This window comes from Cricetulus griseus, chromosome 2, assembly GCF_003668045.3.
Source record: "Cricetulus griseus strain 17A/GY chromosome 2, alternate assembly CriGri-PICRH-1.0, whole genome shotgun sequence".
In the NCBI taxonomy this organism is placed as follows: domain Eukaryota; kingdom Metazoa; phylum Chordata; class Mammalia; order Rodentia; family Cricetidae; genus Cricetulus; species Cricetulus griseus.
The window spans coordinates 309749650-309767355 of NC_048595.1; the positions used below are offsets into that span (position 1 = coordinate 309749650).

Here is a 17706-nt window from a genome sequence, read left to right on the forward strand (position 1 = left end):
CCGGATAATGATTTAATAATAAACTGCATGAGCTGGCGCACGTCTGTTAGCCAGAACTTGGGAGCGGGAAGCAAGAAGATTAAAAAGTTCACTGGGCGGTGGTGGCAGCGCTTGCCTTTAATCCCAGCACTCAGAAGGCAGAATCAAGAGAATCCTGTGAGTTCAAGGCCAGCCTGATTTACAGTGAGCTCCAGGACAACAGGAGTTACACTGAGACACTCAGTCTCACAGGGGAAAAAGAGACCAAAAGTTCAACTTCACTCTCAGCTATACACTCAGTTCAAGGTCAGCCTGGGCAATATGAGATACTGTCCCAATAGTAACAGTAATAACAAGATTAGCACTGCTTTTTGTGCCCTGATTCATTTCTACTACTTCTCATACATGCTTTTCCACCTTCTTCTCTTTCACTTCCCCACTTCCAGGGCGGGAGCCCAGGGTGGTAGCACATGCCTTTAATTCCAGCACCGGGGAGATAGAGGCAGGGGGATCTCTTTGAGTTTGAGGCCAGCCTGATCTTCAAAGCCAGTTCCAGGACAGCCAAGGTTACATAAAGAAACCCTATCTTGGAAAAAAAGAAAGAAGAAGAAGATTCAAGTTAGAGCTTGGCCCCTCCTCTTCCTTATAAGGGATCACTTCCACACACGAAGCCACACCCTAACGCCATAACCTCAAGTCTATTGGAGGAACAATATGCAACTACAACTCTCCACCTCTCCCTTTATCAACTTGATCTTTTTCCTGATTCTGTGGAATTTTTAATACTAAAGCAGGTTTGAGAGCAGGAATTTAGTCTTCTGTAGGGTTGACAGATAAGCTATACAATATCCAGTTAAATTGGAATCCAGAAAAAACAACTAATTGTCATATGTGTGCCCCATGCAATATTTAAGACAGTACACTGGGCTGGAGAGAGGGGCCAGTTGGTACATGCTTGCTGTGTGAGCATGAGATCCAAGTTAGATTTGAAGAACCTGTGTATAAAAGCTGGGCCCTCAGGCTCACATCTCCATCTTGGTGCTGGGGAGGCAGGAGGACTCCAAAGTCTTGCTGGCCAGCCTAGCCTACTCTGCAAGTCCCAAGCCAGTGAGAAACTCTATCTCCAAAATCAAGGTGGACAACACCCTGAGGAATAAGAGTTGATCTTTGGCCTACACACACACACACACACACACACACACACAAAGATACAATGTATATAAAAGTCATGATTATTAAAAAACTACATTTTATTGAATAGTCTACATATGTAACTGTTAAATCTGGCAAGCTTAGCCCCAGGGACTTCTCTGCTACTTAACCCTTGTGTCATGTTTGTACATGTCACAAGGATATTTCTGGGATTTGAGTTCTATCTCTGTAGGTCTAGTTGGCATGAGGAATCTTTGCTCCTATATTTGACACAGGTGCTACTGGCTCAAGGACTGCCCTTCAATTAGCAAGACTCTAGAACAGCCAATGTTAGGTAAGAGCAGCACGTGTAGCTTAAATTTTCTAGTAGTCACATTAAAGAAGTAAAAATAAATGTGAAATTAACTTTAATGATAATTAACTTGATATATCTAAAATACTACCATTCTTAATTTTAAGAATTTTTAATGAAACTTCTAACATTCTTTACTGCCCAGACTCCAAAAGCTGGTGTGAAATGCACATACATAACAGCTCTCAATTCCAACTCATCGGATTCCAGGTGTTGAGTCACTACCCTTCACACGTAGCCACTATATTGGAGACAGAGAACAACTCCAACTGCCAGAACAGCTCCTAGAAGTCTTCTAAAGTATCGATGACACTGTCTGTTCCTCAGAACCCAAGTAGTGAGGAAGTGTAATCCCAAGACCATCTCCCATCGTGTTGGGACTGGTTGTATGAATGCAGAGAAACCATAGTATTGTAAGAATCATTCATAGAACTATGCTTGGGCATTATTCAAGCCTATACATTCAAAATTGTTAGTTTCAAAGCAAGTATTATATGTCTTGATGATCCTAAAATTTTACCATATCACTCTTTTTGTTGTGAGAATGTCTTCCTACTTGGTTAGGAATATTAAGAGCAGAATAATTAACACCTAGTAGGTTTCACACATTTTAAAATAGAAGTCACACTTAAGATGTGATTGTCTGAGAATAGCTTGTCTTGTGACTTTGCAGAAGAAAAACAGTAGAAAAATGTTAATTGGATATTTTACAGGCTGAACACACTAAGGAATGGCTTTGCCTCTTGTTATTCCTCTCTCTCAGACTGCTTGGGAGTCTTTGTCAAGATTGCGGAAAGCCTGAGATTTTTATCCACTTGCAGCTGACAAATTAGTCTTCCCGTTTTAGAGATAGTGGCAGACAACAAGGCTCCCAGGCGAAAAACAAAGACTTCATGACTCATCCCCAGCAGATCCATGAACATCACTATTCCTATGTCAGTGTCCTAGCAGAACAGACTTGGGGGCTAGGACCTAGTGGAGGAGGTGGGTCACTGGAGATGTGTCATCAAAGGATATATTCTAACTCAGACTCTCTCTCTCTCTCTCTCTTTCTCTCTCTCTCTCTCTCTCCCTTTCTCTCTCTCCCTCTCTCTCTCTCTCTCTCTCTCTCTCTCTCTCTCTCTCTCTCTCTCTCACACACACACACACACACACACCTCTTGTACTTGGGTGTTGTCACAGTGACCCAATCATTCATACTGTCTAGGTAACCCTTGCCTTTAATTCTAGAGGAAAAACACCCCTATTTCCAAGGTTATAAATTAACCTGCCATTGTCTTCAAGAGGAGATGAATTTTCATGTTTCAAAGTTATTCACCATGAAAACAGAAGGGAAAAAAATTCCCAGAACAAAGAAAAGCAAGTAGCTCACAACACACACATGAGAAAAATTCCCCTTCAGCAGTATCCAGGAGGAATAGAAACTTGAACAGTTTAGTTTTCTTTCTTGTTACATAATACTAAATTAATTTACCAAGTATTTTGAATATCAAAATTTATCTTTCATATTCATATATGAACATATAGAACTATGCTCATGCAAGAAAAAAAAAACACATCTAACTTAATTTAGGAAGCTTATACTGAGAGAAGGCCGTATTTATCCAATGCTATCAGATTAAAAAATAAACCAGTTGAAATAGTAAACTAATGATAATGGTCTTTGCACAATGACTCAAGATCCAAATCTATCTACTGCCTACAAAGTCCAGAATAGACCCCTGCTGCTCACTCCTTCACATATCAGCCACTTCTCCTGACCATGGTGCAGGCACAGACTGCCATCTGTGGGAGTCAACTCAGCTTTCCTTGTAACCAGACATCACAGCTTGAACTGAAATATTTACTTATTTATGTGGTTTCCACACCGTGGTGATATTTTCTTTATGATATAACAAATAAATCTTGTCTGAAGATCAGAGTGCAAAGCTAGTCACACTAGCTAGCCATAAAGGCCAGGCAGCGGTGGCACACACCTTTAATTCTAGCACTCGTGAGACATAGGCAGACAGATCTCTGTGACTTCAAGGCCACCCTTAGTTACACAAAATTGACCCAGTCTAAAAGAAAAACAGAGCTCACACAATCTCAGCAATTGGGATCCTACGCCTTTAATCCTAGAACTAGAAAGGAATATAAGGCAAGAGACAGCAGTCTCATTGCAGTCTGAGGATTTGTGAAGACAGGATCATCCATTTCTGTCTGGGGTAGAGGTAAGAGAGCTAGTGTCTGACTGCTTTGCTTCTCTGGTCTTCAGCTTCAACCCCAATATCTGTCTCTGGGTTTTTATTATTCATGCTACAACTCACCAGAAAGCTTGCTCAGTGAAAGCAGGGACTTTGAGAAATTAACTAATATATAATTAGAGTTCTAGTGGATACTCAAGAAAATATATTGAATGAATGAACCCATAAATAATCCCACATAATGAATCTCTACTTCTTGCCTTATGGTTATGACTTCTAGGGTGTGAATTTTAGATCATGTTAACTAGAAGATGAATTACTTCAAACATTCCATAGGATTTAGTTGACTAAAAATAGAATTGACAAAGAAAAACAGCACATACCTATGAAAATGTTATTATGAAATCCATTATTTTATAGACTAAAAAAAATAAATAAATAAACGGCCGGGCGTTGGTGGCCCACGCCTTTAATCCCAGCACTGGGGAAGCAGAGTCAGGTGGATCACTGTGAGTTCAAGGCCAGGCTCTTCAACAGAGTGAGTGCCAGGATGGGCTCCAAAACTACACAGAGAAACCCTGTCTCGAAAAACAAAAACAATTAAATAAAATAAGAAAGAAATCAACAAACCCAGGTTGCTTTTGTTCCACAGCAAACTGCTGTAGTGTGTGCATCTTGTTCCTGGTATGCAGGGGGTGTGTGCAGGATGTGTAATCCTACATCAAGTTCAGGACCTAACTGCTGCCGAGGTTTCCAGCAATTTCCATCAAATCAACTTGTGATTTGATTGGAATCAGAATAGTAAATGAAACCGTTACAAGTGCTTCTAATTTAAATGTTAATGCTTCTTACTGTAGGTTTCTTTCCACTTCAGGAGACATGGCTCACATCTAAGATTAGTGGCACATATTGCTGCTCAGGTTCAACTGAGATGGGAGGGCTGCCCCTGCAGACATCTGTCCATGTGGCAAACACTGACTGGCACTGTACCAGATTCTTTACCAGAAATGTAAGGGGGAAAAAAAAATCAAATTAACCAATCAGTCAATTAATCAAACAAACAAACAAAACAGTCTTTGCCAGGTAATATGCAAAAATGTAAACATTTGATGGCTATGGCAAACACCTTTAACACCTTTAAAAGGTTTGCGTGGCAAGCCAGCAGCCTTCTTGATGTCCACTTCCACCCTCATGTATATCTGTATGAGGGTGTCGGATCTCCTGGAACTAGAGGTACAGATAGTTGTGAGCTGCCATATGGGTGCTGGGAATTGAACCCCATTCCTATGGGAAAGCACCCAGTGCACTTAACCACTGAGCCATCTCTCCAGACCTGTAATTTTTTCAAATTTAACTTTTTATTAATTTGTGGATTTCACATTAGCATCTTGATCCCACTTATCTCCCTGTCCCTTCCCATCTGCACTTGCAACTGCACTCCTCCCCCCAGGATGAAACAAGATAAAATTTAAAATAAAAGAAAACAAGATTTAAAAACAGAAAGATCTCATTGTGGAAGCAGTAGTGTAACACAGTGAGTCACACAGTCCTTTAGTCTGTATATTGTTACTTGCAAGTGTTCATTGCATTCAGTCACTGGCCTGGTTTGAGGTCTCTAGTTTTTGCTACATCATCAATACTGGGCCCTCACTGGGGCTCCTCTTGGATATCCTGTTGTTGCCCTGTGTCATGGAGTTCCTGTGACTTTGGGTCTGCAAGACCAGTCCCTTCACATGCTCCAGCAGATCATAGATGGGGTGGATGATGATGGGACAGACCAACTCATAGCTCTGGTTCTGGGTCTGGGTGGTTGCTGGGTTGGCCAGCCTGCCAGCTCTCCTTCATCTTCAGCACCAGGGAGGAGCTCTTCAGTACTGCCCTGGCTAGCTCATGCTATGCAGTAAGCAGCAAGGGGAGGGTCTGATTCTCCTGCTCTCATGTCCTTGGGGTCAGCCTGCCCACACTATACCATCAGGGCCAGCTCTACTGTGTTGCCTAGTGAAAGTGTAGAGGCCACTCTGCCTAGTGCTGCAGCTGCTGAGAGGCAGGGCCAACTCTTACTCTAGTGACTTTAGGGACAGTTCTCCCCACCTACCACAGGTCTCAAGGGGCATGGGGGAGGCCTCTCTCCCTTGCCCACACCACCATATGGTAGACGAGGGCAGGGCTCTATCTCTCACACTCACTATTCTCGAGGTCAGTACACCCATGCCTCCATCAATGGGGTCATCTCTACCGTGTTGCCCAGGCAAGGTATAGGGCCCACTCTCTCAAGTCCTGCATCTGAGGGACAGGGTCAGCTTCCTCATCCACCGCAGGTGGCAAGGGACACGGTGGGGGGGAGGGGCAGGACATCTTTTCCTCTCACTCACCATCACATGGCAGACAAGGGGTGCAGGGACAGCAAGGGGCAAGAAGGAGGAGTCAAAGGGCAAAGGGGTAGGAGCCTCTCTCCCCTGCCCACTTTACATGACAGATGAGAAGTGGGACCAGCTCTCCCACACTTAGGCTTGCACCATCACCACAGGGGCTTCTCTACTGAGTTGCCTGGGTAAGGCACAGGGCCTGCTTTCCCCAGTGCTGCAGGTCGGCAGATGCTAGGTCAGTTCTTCCATTCTCCTGACCTCAGGGTCCAATCTCCCGCCTGTCACAGGTGGCGGCGGTGGGTGGAGGGGAGGACATCGCCCCCTTATTCATACCACCATATGGCAGATGAGGTGCAAAGCCAGAGCTCCAATGCTCACACTCACAGCTCGCCTCATCCCTGTCAACAGGATCAGCTCTACTCTACTGCCTAGGTTAAGTTCAGGGCCTGATTTCCCTAGTGCTGAAGTTGGGCAGTTGGTGAGGGGCTAGGTCAGCTCTTCTGCCAGCCACAGGTGTGGAGGGGTGTGTGTGGGGGGGAATCTTTCTCTCACCCTTGCTATCACAGGGCAGACAAGGGATGGCAGAACCAGCCCTCCAACTCTTATGCCCTCAGGGCCAGCCCGCTCCCCTCCCCCCCCCAACCCAACAGGGTCAGCTCTGTCATGCTGTCCAGGTGAGGTGCAGGACCGCATCACGCTCTCCAATGTTGCAGCCAGTGAGGGGCGGATCCAACTCTGGGCAGCCCTACCCTGTAGGCCTTAGAAGGTAGTGGGAGCCAAGGACATCAACACAGACCACAGCTGCAGCAGAACCATAGGTACAGACATGGCCCATGGCCTCAGGTTTAAACAGCACCTTGGCTCAGGTGGCAAGCAGGTCACCCACCTCAGCCCGTTCCTCACTGCCTTCACCTCTTTAGGAATGCCTCTTTCCACAGGACATAAACCATTCTCTCTCTCTCTCTCTCTTCTCTCTCTCTCTCTCTCTCTCTCTCTCTCTCTCTCTCTCTCTCATTCTTCCATATCACATCATATATTTTTGCACACCATAATCAGGTGCCTGGTGGGCCTGTGTTTTCTCTTCCTGTCCTGGCAGAGGGCCTCAGACCAGCACGTGGATCTTTGTCTCTGGCTCAGTCTGGTGCTGTGCAGGTTCTTGTCTTTTCCGGGCCACGGTATGCAGCTTCCAACAAAAGCCATTTATCCAGTGGACTGGCCTGGTGATTCTGCTGAGAGAGCCTAATGGTGCCGCAGGCTCATGGGTGAATTCTTCCTGACACAAGTCTAGGGATCTTGGGCTGAGCTGTGCTGTTTCTCCACAGCCCACCAGGCCTACAATCGACCTGCAACTTTTTAAATTAACATAAAAAATTACCATCATTTTGTGTGACTAAAAACCTAGAGCCATTCATTCATTCATTTCATTTCTTTTCCCTCTGATCCTTTTTTCTTTCAATAAATTTGTTTTGAATGAAATCTTTTAACCAATGAATTCTCACTGTCAGATGACCAAATTTTTGCATATTTACTTGATAGCTTTGTATTTCTATGTTGTGACCACATTTTATTTTTACACAATTCTGAAATATTCCTGTGAGTCTTCATTTCACCATGGAATCCAAGGGCTAAGAGTATCTCTCTCGGCCCCTCTCACTCCTGTGAATCAGGTGGTTCCCCGCTGAATTCACAGACAGCACTGGACAGACCTGCTTCTTCTGTTCGTGTTCCAGCCTTGCCTCTCCAGGGAAAAACATTCGAAAACTTAATATTTCACAGCGGGGAGGGAAATTACCTTTCCTATAAAGGTCCCTGCTGAAACTGAAGCCTAGTTTTCTTTGTTTGGTTCTTGGCAAAGTTAGAGAACACCTGGGGGTAAATTTTAATGTGCATATTAAAATGAAAGCTCCCTCCTGGGAATCTCACAAAGGGCATCAAAGAACAGCCTTGCCATTCCCCCTGGGTCCTACAGAGGTTTAATTATAACAGGATTTTTGCAGATCCCGAATATTAGTTAGATTGCATGGCAATGCAGACTTATTTCTTTAGCTTCTTGGAATAGTTAGAATGATCGCTGCACCAAATGGCAGCTCGAACAGAAGGATAAGAAATTCTATTCATTTTGTATAAAGAGAAAAATTATGTTTAATAATTTAATCAGGTAAAATGAAGCACTCAGCATTCATCAGCTGCCTTTACACGGATCGTATAATCAGGGGCCTGCCCTCGCTGCTTCTGTATTCTCACTTAGAGCTGTTATTTTAACTTGTCACATCTCCATAGCAACTGCTACATCGCTTTTTATAGTTAAAGCACTGGCCGCTATTTCCAACTACATTAAATGCTCTGATATTAGTTGTCAACTCTGTTAAAACCTTTGGCTCTTTTCCCCCAGAGCAAAAACTTCTCCCGGGTAGAGGATAATGGGTCAGCATCACCCTTGACCTAAATCTCATCATCTGATCTAATTTCTGAAAACCAAATCTTTCTTCCTAGTTGGGGAAAGACAAACATCTGACAGAACTGAGATAAAAATGTTGCTCCCACACCCCTGTGTGCTAGACTAGCTGAGGAAGAGGACAAAGGGTAGGAGCTGCAGAGGCTGGGACCCTCCCTCCCTATCACTAAAAGGTCCCAGAAAGGCTCAGTGTGGAAGCAGAATGGATTGTGAGACCCAGACATGGCAGCCTGTGATGCCAACACTGCGCTCTCTGCCAGAAGAGAGGTCTGTCAGGAAAGAACTGAGGAAATGTTCAGGGCATGGACAAACTAGGCCAGAAAAGGGAAAAGCCAAATATGTCCAAGGTATTCTTCCTAAATTTATCACTGGCATCAGCCCTGCTGACCTGGATGGAGTAGTGGAAGGACAACGAAAACCACGAAGTGTCCATGACTGAACTCCTCTTGGCTGGAAAACATCCAGGAACAAGAGAAGACCCATTCCTTTCTCCCACTTGCCCACATTTCAGGAATAACCAGTCAACTCCTTTGTTTCAGGGTATCTCTTGGTATTTCTTCGTATCGCTAATAACCCAGAGATATTGGGCTGCCAACCTAATGAAAACACAACAGCTACACCGACTTAGTAGTAATTGCCCAAGTATTTCACAGCTCAGCAACCTATTTTCCATCTAGATTTAAATCATGTTTACATAACGTTCAGAAGGTTCTTTTAAAACCTTAAAAAAAAAAAACCTGCCTCATAATTAATGTGAAAACAAGCATATTTTGTTCAAGTAAGTTGCTTCCTTGAGTTCAATTTCATCTTTGTAAAACAGAACTAACAATAGCACCTATCACACAAGTTTTATGAAGACGGTTAAAAAGAAGTATACAGTGACATTCTTAGTAAGTCACACTAACACCAAAAAGCACTGGGATGCTGGTGGAGAGCATAGTGTTGACGCAGGTGTGCCTGCTCAACCTATAGCCTGAATCGAAAGATCCTGCTCAATGTCGAAGGTGGCTTTCTATGGTTCTCAGTGGGCATTGTAATGGCTCCCCTCTTTCACCCAAGTCTCCTCCTTGGCTCCCACAGCCATTCTTTCAGAACAGGCACAGAGATCCTTTGAAAATGTCGCTCAGATATTGTTACATGCTTCCCTGGAACTTTCCCATGGCCTTTCAGCATAGAATCCGATCCACACCTCCGTCCTGGCCAACGGGGTGATCATGATTAGGACCGCTTATCTCTTTAGTTCCACCTTCCTCTGTTCTGGCTAGCTCACTGTTCCTGAGTGAGGGAGCCCTTCTTTTATGTGAGGGAACCCTTTGAAACCTTTCTCTTCAAATATTCATTCTTCAAGCTGTTCCCCACCTTTGGTTTTTTGAGACAAGGTCTCAAGAAGCCCAGGCTAGCCCTCAACTTCATATGCTGCTGAGGTTCCTGGCCTGTGCACAGGTTGCTTGAACTCTTCTGTTGCCTTGCTTAGCTACAGTAACGCTAATCTTTGCCTCAGAACTCATACTGAATACTAAACCGTGCTTTATTTGTGGTCTAAAGAAAAACAAACATACAAACAAAAGAATGATGCAGTAATTCAGCCCACTACTGAACATATAGTATAACTAAACAACCAATTAGCTAGTACTATATTTGCTAAAGAAATTTAATTTCATAATTAAACGTCTTACCACAATATATGTACACACACACACACACACACACACACACACACACACACACACACACACACAAACACACACAAACATGTGTGTGTATGTGTAAAATGTAACAGTGGACAGAATTATCCCATCTAATCTATAGCTCTAAAAAATAATTTTGAGAACTAAGATAAACTGGGAGGAGGGAATCCTAGAAAAATGACTCAAGAAAAAAACCCAAGGCAGGGTGTGGTGGTGCATGTCTTTAGTCCCAGCACTCAGAAGGCAGAGGCAGGTGGATCTCTGAGTTTGAGGACACCCTGGCAGTTACACAGAAAAACCCAGTCTTGAAATAAATAAATAAATAAATAAATAAATAAATAAATAAGGGCTACAGAGATGGCACTGTGGTTAAGAACACTTACTGTTTTTTTCAGAGGACTAGAGTTTAGTTACCAATATCCTCATTGGGGTGGTGGGAGCATACAACCACCTATAAGTCCAGCTCTGGGAACTCTGACACCCTTGACTGGTCTCTACAGGTTCCTGTCCTCATGTGCACAAACACACAGAAACACACACATAGACATAAATACAAATAACATAGACCTTAAAATATAAACCAGTCATCCAAATTTTACCTGGACCCTTCAAGATGAAATAAGGGAATGCTCTCCCAGTGAAGTTGAAGGCTAGCTTTGCACTTTAAGCACCAGTCAGAAATGATACATGGCTTTTTAAGAAGTTATGGAATACACTGCTTCTGTTTCTGAGATATGCTATTTATTTCTCCTGCTGGTCTTCTTTGAAGTATTGATTTTCTTTTTTTTTTTTTTTTTTTTTTTTTTTTTTTTTTTTTTTTTGGTTTTTCAAGACAGGGTTTCCTGTGGCTTTGGAGACTGTCCTGGAACTAGCTCTTGTAGACCAGGCTGGTCTCGAACTCACAAAGATCCGCCTGCCTCTGTCTCCTGAGTGCTGGGATTAAAGGCATGTGCCACCAATGCTCGACAGCATAAACATTTCTAAGTGTCAACCTATCAGCAGTTGTGCAACTGAACAGCAAACCCCAGTTTATAACTTTTATTTTTCAGGTTTCTTTTTCAGTTCTGGGGAGCGAACCCAGGACGCTGTGCATGTTATGGAAGTGCTCTACTACTGAGCTATCCAGCCTTTTCAGATGTTTTTGATGGAGGTTCTTAATTTTAATATGATCAAATTCTTTTTCATTACAAAAATATTTTCCTTTTCCAAGTTCAAATGAATACATATCAGTTTTTATTTCCTTTTGAATTTTGTTGTAGATATTTAAGCCCTTAAGATATTTGGGTGTTTACTTTTAGTGTAAGGTGGTGATGCAATTTAGTCAGAGAAATCATTTTTTAAAATTATTTTTGAAGTATTTGATCAAATAGTTAAACACATATATGGTATACAACATGATACACACACACACATATATGTCAGCCATGTATTTGTATAGGAGGATATCATTATTTTGGTCTTCATACATCTCAGAGAAGTCTCTGACAAAAGAACTACCTGTTGTCTAAATCATCATGTCATTTGACTAAAAAAAAATGAGGTAGATATGTAAATTTTAGTGGCTAAATTAAGCTATATAATACCTGCATTACAATATGCCTATTGTGTGTGTTAAGTACCTTAAAATCTACCTGTAGCAACCTTTTTTTTCTCTTTTCTTAACACCCCTCCCCCACCCCCACCCCCGCAAAAAAACAAAACAAACAAACAAAAAAAAACCACCAGGGTTTCTCTCTTTAGCTCTGACTATCCTGGAACTCACTCTGTAGACCAGACTGTCCTCAAACTGAGAGATCACCCTGCCTCTGCCTCTCAAGTGCTATGATTAAAGGTATCATTGCTTCCCAGCACAACTTTCAAGTAGTATTACTAAGTACACTCTTCATGTTATACAGTTCTTGAATTTCTTTTTTGTTTGTTTGTTTTGTTTTGTTTTGTTTTTGTTTTTCTTGGTTTTTGGAGACAGGGTTTCTCTGTGGCTTTGGAGGCTGTCCTGGTACTAGCTCTTGTAGACCAGCCTGGTCTCGAACTCACAGAGATCCACCTGCCTCTGCCTCCTGAGTGCTGGGATTAAAGGCATGCGCCACCAACGCCAGGCAGGAGAGATGGCTCAGCCGTTAAAGGCTAGGCTCACAACCAAAAATATAAGAATTTCTTTTTTTTAAAGAGAAAGTCATTCTTTTTTTAAAAGATTTATTTATTTATTATGTATATAGTGTTCTGCCTGTATGTATACTTGCACACCAGAAGAGGCACCAGATCTCATTACAGATGGTTGTGAGCCACCATGTGGTTGCTGGGAATTGAACTCAGGACCTCTGGAAAAACAGCCAGTGCTCTTAACCTCTGAGCCATCTCTCCAGCCCACTTCTTGAATTTCTTATCACTGTATTGTTTTAGCTTTTGACTAACATCTCTTCAATTGCTTAGCATCTAGCACCTGGAAATTACCGTTCAGTTCCCAGCCTGTATTAACTCTTTTAGGTAATAGTCATTGGGCATGTAGTATTTCCTTTTGCAGATTGTCTTATTGATAAAAATAATTTACAGGCAGTATTGGAGGCAGACTCCAGAACAATTTTATTGGGGTTTGAGAGAAAAAAAATAATAACAGCTCAGGCAGGCTCTAGATCTTAGCAGCTGTCCACAGGCAGAAGAGGGCAAGCTCAGTAGTGGAATTCTGTGAGCAGCTCAGTGGAGATGGGTACTTAGGCTGTCATGGCAGTCAAGATCAGGATTCGGTCTGGGTCTAGAAAAGAGAGATGGGAAAGGGGAAACAAAAGTTATGCTGTTGAGTTAGAACTCAGAAAGTGGGCAGGCTTAGTTGAGAGTCTATGATTAACTGTGTGGAATAAGGGACTCTTGGCTTATTTCAGTACATCTCTGTTTAAAGAGACAGTTATTTTCTTGTATATTGCTTCTGGATAGCTTCTTTAAGTTGTAACAGAGGATCTTCTTACGACAGGAGGCTTCAGGCCTTGTCTAGGCAAAGGAAGTGCAGGCTTGTTCAAATCAAAATGATGCTATCAACTGACCACCAACGGAGTCATTTGTAAAAGGGGTTACTGACTTCCAACCAAATATTTATCTGACAGATGTTGTCATGGTGGTCTTCATATGTCTCAGAGGTATCTAAAATAGAAGGTACCTGTTGTCTACATCATCATGCCATTTGATTAGAGGAAGCTGAGGGAGGTATGTATGTGCCGTGCCCCTAGTGGTGGTGAGGAAGAAGGTAGCAAATGGTTTTTTTTTCCTTCTGCTGAGCATTCATTCCTTAAGGTCATGCACTGTTTGTCTTTCGATGTTATCAGTCAGAGCCATAGTTTTCAATATCTGTTCATGATTTTGTGAGATCTAAGTCTACGGACACACTTCACATCCCTAGATGGGAAACTGAACACATGCAAAACAGAGCATTGGGTTTCCCCTTCCAACCAAGAGTGCTTGTTCACGCCTGCAGTCACAGCACTCAGGAAACTAAGACGGTCAGTTCAAGGCCAGCCTGTACCACATGACATCATTTCTCAAGAAAAACTTTCTCAGCTTCTCTCGCTTAAGAATACAGTTGCTGAAGTATAAAATCAAGGGGCAGTAGTTAACTCAGGACGGTGTAAAAGTCACAGCTCTCATTTTAAAGGGAATAAGGGAAAGTTTATTCTGGAGCCATTTTGAGTGACCGTGGTCCAGGAACACAAATTTAATTTACCCCCAATTCCATGTTCCCATTCAGAAGCAGTTTCATGAAGTTTTTACAGTTTTACAGAACAAAAAGGTCATAAATCAAGGCAAGTTTAAAATAGATTGGTGGGTACACTAGAGAGGATGATGCATAAAGATGGGGAGGCTTTTTTATAGGCCCAATATGCTATCTGATGACCTTCTTTGCTTTCGGATTGGTGGAAACAGGTTTTTATCTATTAGTCACAAGATGTTAGTTCCAACACAGAGGTGGGCAAGGAAAGGTTTGTTCAGAGGACTAAACTGACTTGCCTTTTGGAGCTGCAACATCCCAATCTCCCCACAGTACGTGAATTCTTTTGGGGTTTTTTGAGAAAGGCTTCTCTGTGGCTTTGGAGCTGTCCTGGAGCTCTTATAGACCAGGCTGTCTCGAATTTACAGAGATCCGCCTGCCTCTGCCTCCCGAGTGCTGGTTAAAGGTGTGCGCCACCACCGCCCAGCAATTCTAACCAGCCATTCATATGTTCTTTCCACAAGTTTTCCTTCTCACTCAGGATCCAGTCCTCAGAAAAGCCCCTTGGCTTTCCCACAAACCAGTAAAGCCAGTCCAGTGGCTTCAGCACCTCCCCAGAGCATCCAAGTCATCTCCTTTGACACTTCCCTAAATGGTCCCTCTCAGAAAAATACAAATCTTATCTAAGAATCCCCCAGTTTAAAATGTTAAAGCAGGCATCTTAGGAAGCTTCCCTGCAGTAAAGTCCTGTGTCCAGTGTAACACCCAGGCGGCCTCCCGGGCCACCTCTGCTCACTATTCACCCATCTCCCCGCTCCACTGCCAGAGAACCACCCTGTCTGGAAGACTGTATCCTACGCGAAATACGAGCTCCCGGCTCAAATGTACCTACATCGATGAGTTATTAAATGCCCGATAAAGCCACCTCCTGCACTACTAAATTGAATTTTTCTATAACATTTGTCAGTATGTAAAAATATTTTTTATTTTCATATAGCTTGTCCCTTTACACCTAAAACATGAACTTTATATGAGCAGAAACCTTCATTCTCTTAACTGCCAAATCCCCAGTGCAAAGCTATTAAAATTTTTGTTGTTAAGTGACTTAACATCCCAGAAAAACCTTATATTTATGTCACTTTCCAAGAGAAACTGGGGTTGTAAAGGTACTATAATTAAAAGAATAAGCAAGGACGCACAAGCAGCAAATGTCAGCTCACTCTTTAAAGCTAAAGTGAAACTGGATTTTTTCATCACTGCATCATTGCCTCACTAAAATTACTATGCAGCACATTGACAGCGAGCCTCAGAAGCCTCTTTTCCTGAAAACTGTTCAGGACACCACAACACTCAGTAACCTCCGGGACGTCCCGCTCCGCCTCTTCCGAACTAGCACCGCCCTTCCTTGTGTCCCCCACCCCACCCGCGGGGTTGCCGAGGACGCCTGCGCAGTGAGTATTTAGCGCAAAGATTTCTGGGATTGGTAGTCCATATAACTCTATCCTGGTTATTTGCCTAAAAAAGAAATAGCAACGTAAACTAGACATCTTTGAATTTGATAAAATTAAAGAAAATCAGATTGTGTCTCAGAAAAGTGGAATAACTGAGTCGTTTCCTAAGGAAACTTCCATATCGGCACAGGCGCCGCTCGGACGACCGCACTGGGTCCTTGGCTGGGCGGGGCTTCGCGCAGTGGCTTGTGGGTCCTTCCTGACCTTCTCTCTTTCTCTCGGGCCCGTGGCGCCGGCAAGATGGGTGAGCTGTGTGGGGTCAGCATGAGCATCTGCGGGAGGGATCTGGGACTCGGGGCACAGTCCGTGAAAGGGCCACAGGGCGGGGAGCCTGGATGCAGTGGGCGGAGGCTGGTTGAAGAAGCTCCGCTCGGCGGGCACGTGGCCGAAGGACTCATGCGGCCTCCGGGCTGCCATGCCCGGTAGCCTCGGCTGCTCCAGAACCTTGACTGGGAGTTTACATAAGCTGAAGGGTCACGGCTGGGTGTATTTGTACATCTCGAACTAGAGAATTTCGAGGGCAATTGGCCCACGGACTAAGATGAGCTACCCTCCGGCGTAAAGGGCCCATCCGTCCAAGGCTAGTGTATTAAAGCGGCTTGGGCGGGTTTGCAAAGGACTCAGTGGTGTTTTATTTTCAGGCAAGTGTCGTGGTCTCCGTACTGCCAGGAAGCTCCGCAGTCATCGGCGGGACCAGAAATGGCATGACAAACAATACAAGAAAGCCCACTTGGGCACAGCCCTGAAGGCCAATCCTTTCGGAGGTGCCTCTCATGCGAAGGGAATTGTACTGGAAAAAGTGTAAGTGAGAGACTGCTTCCTAAAAATCGTTAATTGAGGACGAACTAAAGCTACAAAGGATTGTGAGGTCACATTGGTTTGGGTTTTTAAGGAATAAGTGGAAGGTACCCGTGTTAGGATTAACTAACCTGAGTTAGTGCTCAGAGCTAGATGGATAGAGCTTTTAATTTCAGCATTGGTCTGGAAGGAATGGGAGAAGCCCATGTCTAGTTGTGTGAGAACTGTTAAAAAATAAAGTACCGGAACCAGCTGGTACGTTATTAAGAATTGGGGGTATGTGTGAGAAGCTGCCTTACTTGAGATGCAGCTGATGTGTTTACTTTAGGTTTTTGTTTCTTGAGGCAGGGTTTCTGTGTACAACAGCCCTGGCTGTCCTGGAACTTGCTGTTTAGCACATAACTCCAACTGTCTCTACCTCATTGCTGGGATTAAGAGGTGTGGGCTACCACGCCCGACCTTGAATGAAGCATTGACTTTAAAATGGTGATTTTTGTGTAGTTTTGGCAGGTCAGTTGAAGTTGTAATCTTTTGTTTCCTCATTTTTGGAACTCCAAAGGAGCTGGAAGTTCTCTCTGCTGTTCGGGAAAAACTCAGGCTAAAGGAAAAAAGATAGTTGAAATCATGGGATCTGCGGGATTTGAGACTAGGTGGAGAGATGGGGACTGTAACCCTTTTTCAGAAACCTTGTGCCTCACATGTGCCATTGATATTTCAGAGGGGTTGAGGCCAAACAGCCAAATTCTGCTATCCGGAAGTGTGTCAGGGTTCAGCTCATCAAGAACGGCAAGAAGATCACAGCTTTCGTGCCCAATGATGGCTGCTTGAACTTTATCGAGGTGAGTGTCATGTGTTTTTGTTTTGATTTTTAACCTGGCATGGGGCATTTCCTTTAATTAGTTTGCTTTTAATTGCTACTGAATACTAAGATGGACTTTATTTTATTTCAGGAAAACGATGAAGTTCTGGTTGCTGGGTTTGGTCGAAAAGGTCATGCCGTAGGTGATATTCCTGGAGTGCGCTTTAAGGTTGTTAAAGTAGCCAACGTGTCCCTTTTGGCCCTGTACAAAGGCAAGAAGGAGAGACCAAGATCCTAAATTTTGACAGTGGAAACACAGTAATAAATTTTCATATTCTGAAAATAATTTGTGTCTTAATTCCTGTTCTGAATCTCCAAAATACCTGTTTTGGAGACAGTTGCTAAAATGTTTTGTGATGTATGGCTTATACTAAGACAGCATAGCGTCCCTTATTCTACAGTGTAGAGATAAGTAAATTAGTCTGCAATAAATGAACAGTGTCTTCATGTATAGTATTCTAAACATGCATTGAATTTCTATTGCTACTTACCAGCTGTCGATTTAAATAGCTTATCATGGATATCTTTAAGTAGTTTTTATAAAGATCCTTAATTTTTCTGTGTTTACTAAGGATGTGACTTTGTGGGGAATTTGCTTAGCATGCACTATCTTGAGGGTCAGTCACCAGTGGTGGATAAAACTGTCTGTTCTGTGGGGCTGTAATC

General features: G+C 43.2%; 1 protein-coding gene across 1 annotated transcript; it reads left to right on the forward strand.

Annotated features, from left to right (window-relative positions):
• The first annotated feature begins 15475 nt into the window (after positions 1 to 15475).
• Rps23 (ribosomal protein S23) lies at positions 15476 to 17326 on the forward strand. Its single transcript, XM_027401763.2, has 4 exons — positions 15476 to 15627; positions 16025 to 16184; positions 16900 to 17020; positions 17132 to 17326. The coding sequence occupies exons 1-4, from the start codon at positions 15624 to 15626 to the stop codon at positions 17276 to 17278; spliced, it is 432 nt and encodes a 143-aa protein (XP_027257564.1). The 5' UTR covers positions 15476 to 15623; the 3' UTR covers positions 17279 to 17326.
• The last annotated feature ends 380 nt before the right edge of the window (positions 17327 to 17706 follow it).

What these genes read in the sequence shown, in the direction of transcription:
- Rps23 (XM_027401763.2), top strand. An exon ending in GGAATTGTACTGGAAAAAGT is followed by an intron (nt 16,185 to 16,899) that starts GTAAGTGAGAGA and finishes TTGATATTTCAG; the next exon opens with AGGGGTTGAGGCCAAACAGC. An exon ending in GCTGCTTGAACTTTATCGAG is followed by an intron (nt 17,021 to 17,131) that starts GTGAGTGTCATG and finishes ATTTTATTTCAG; the next exon opens with GAAAACGATGAAGTTCTGGT.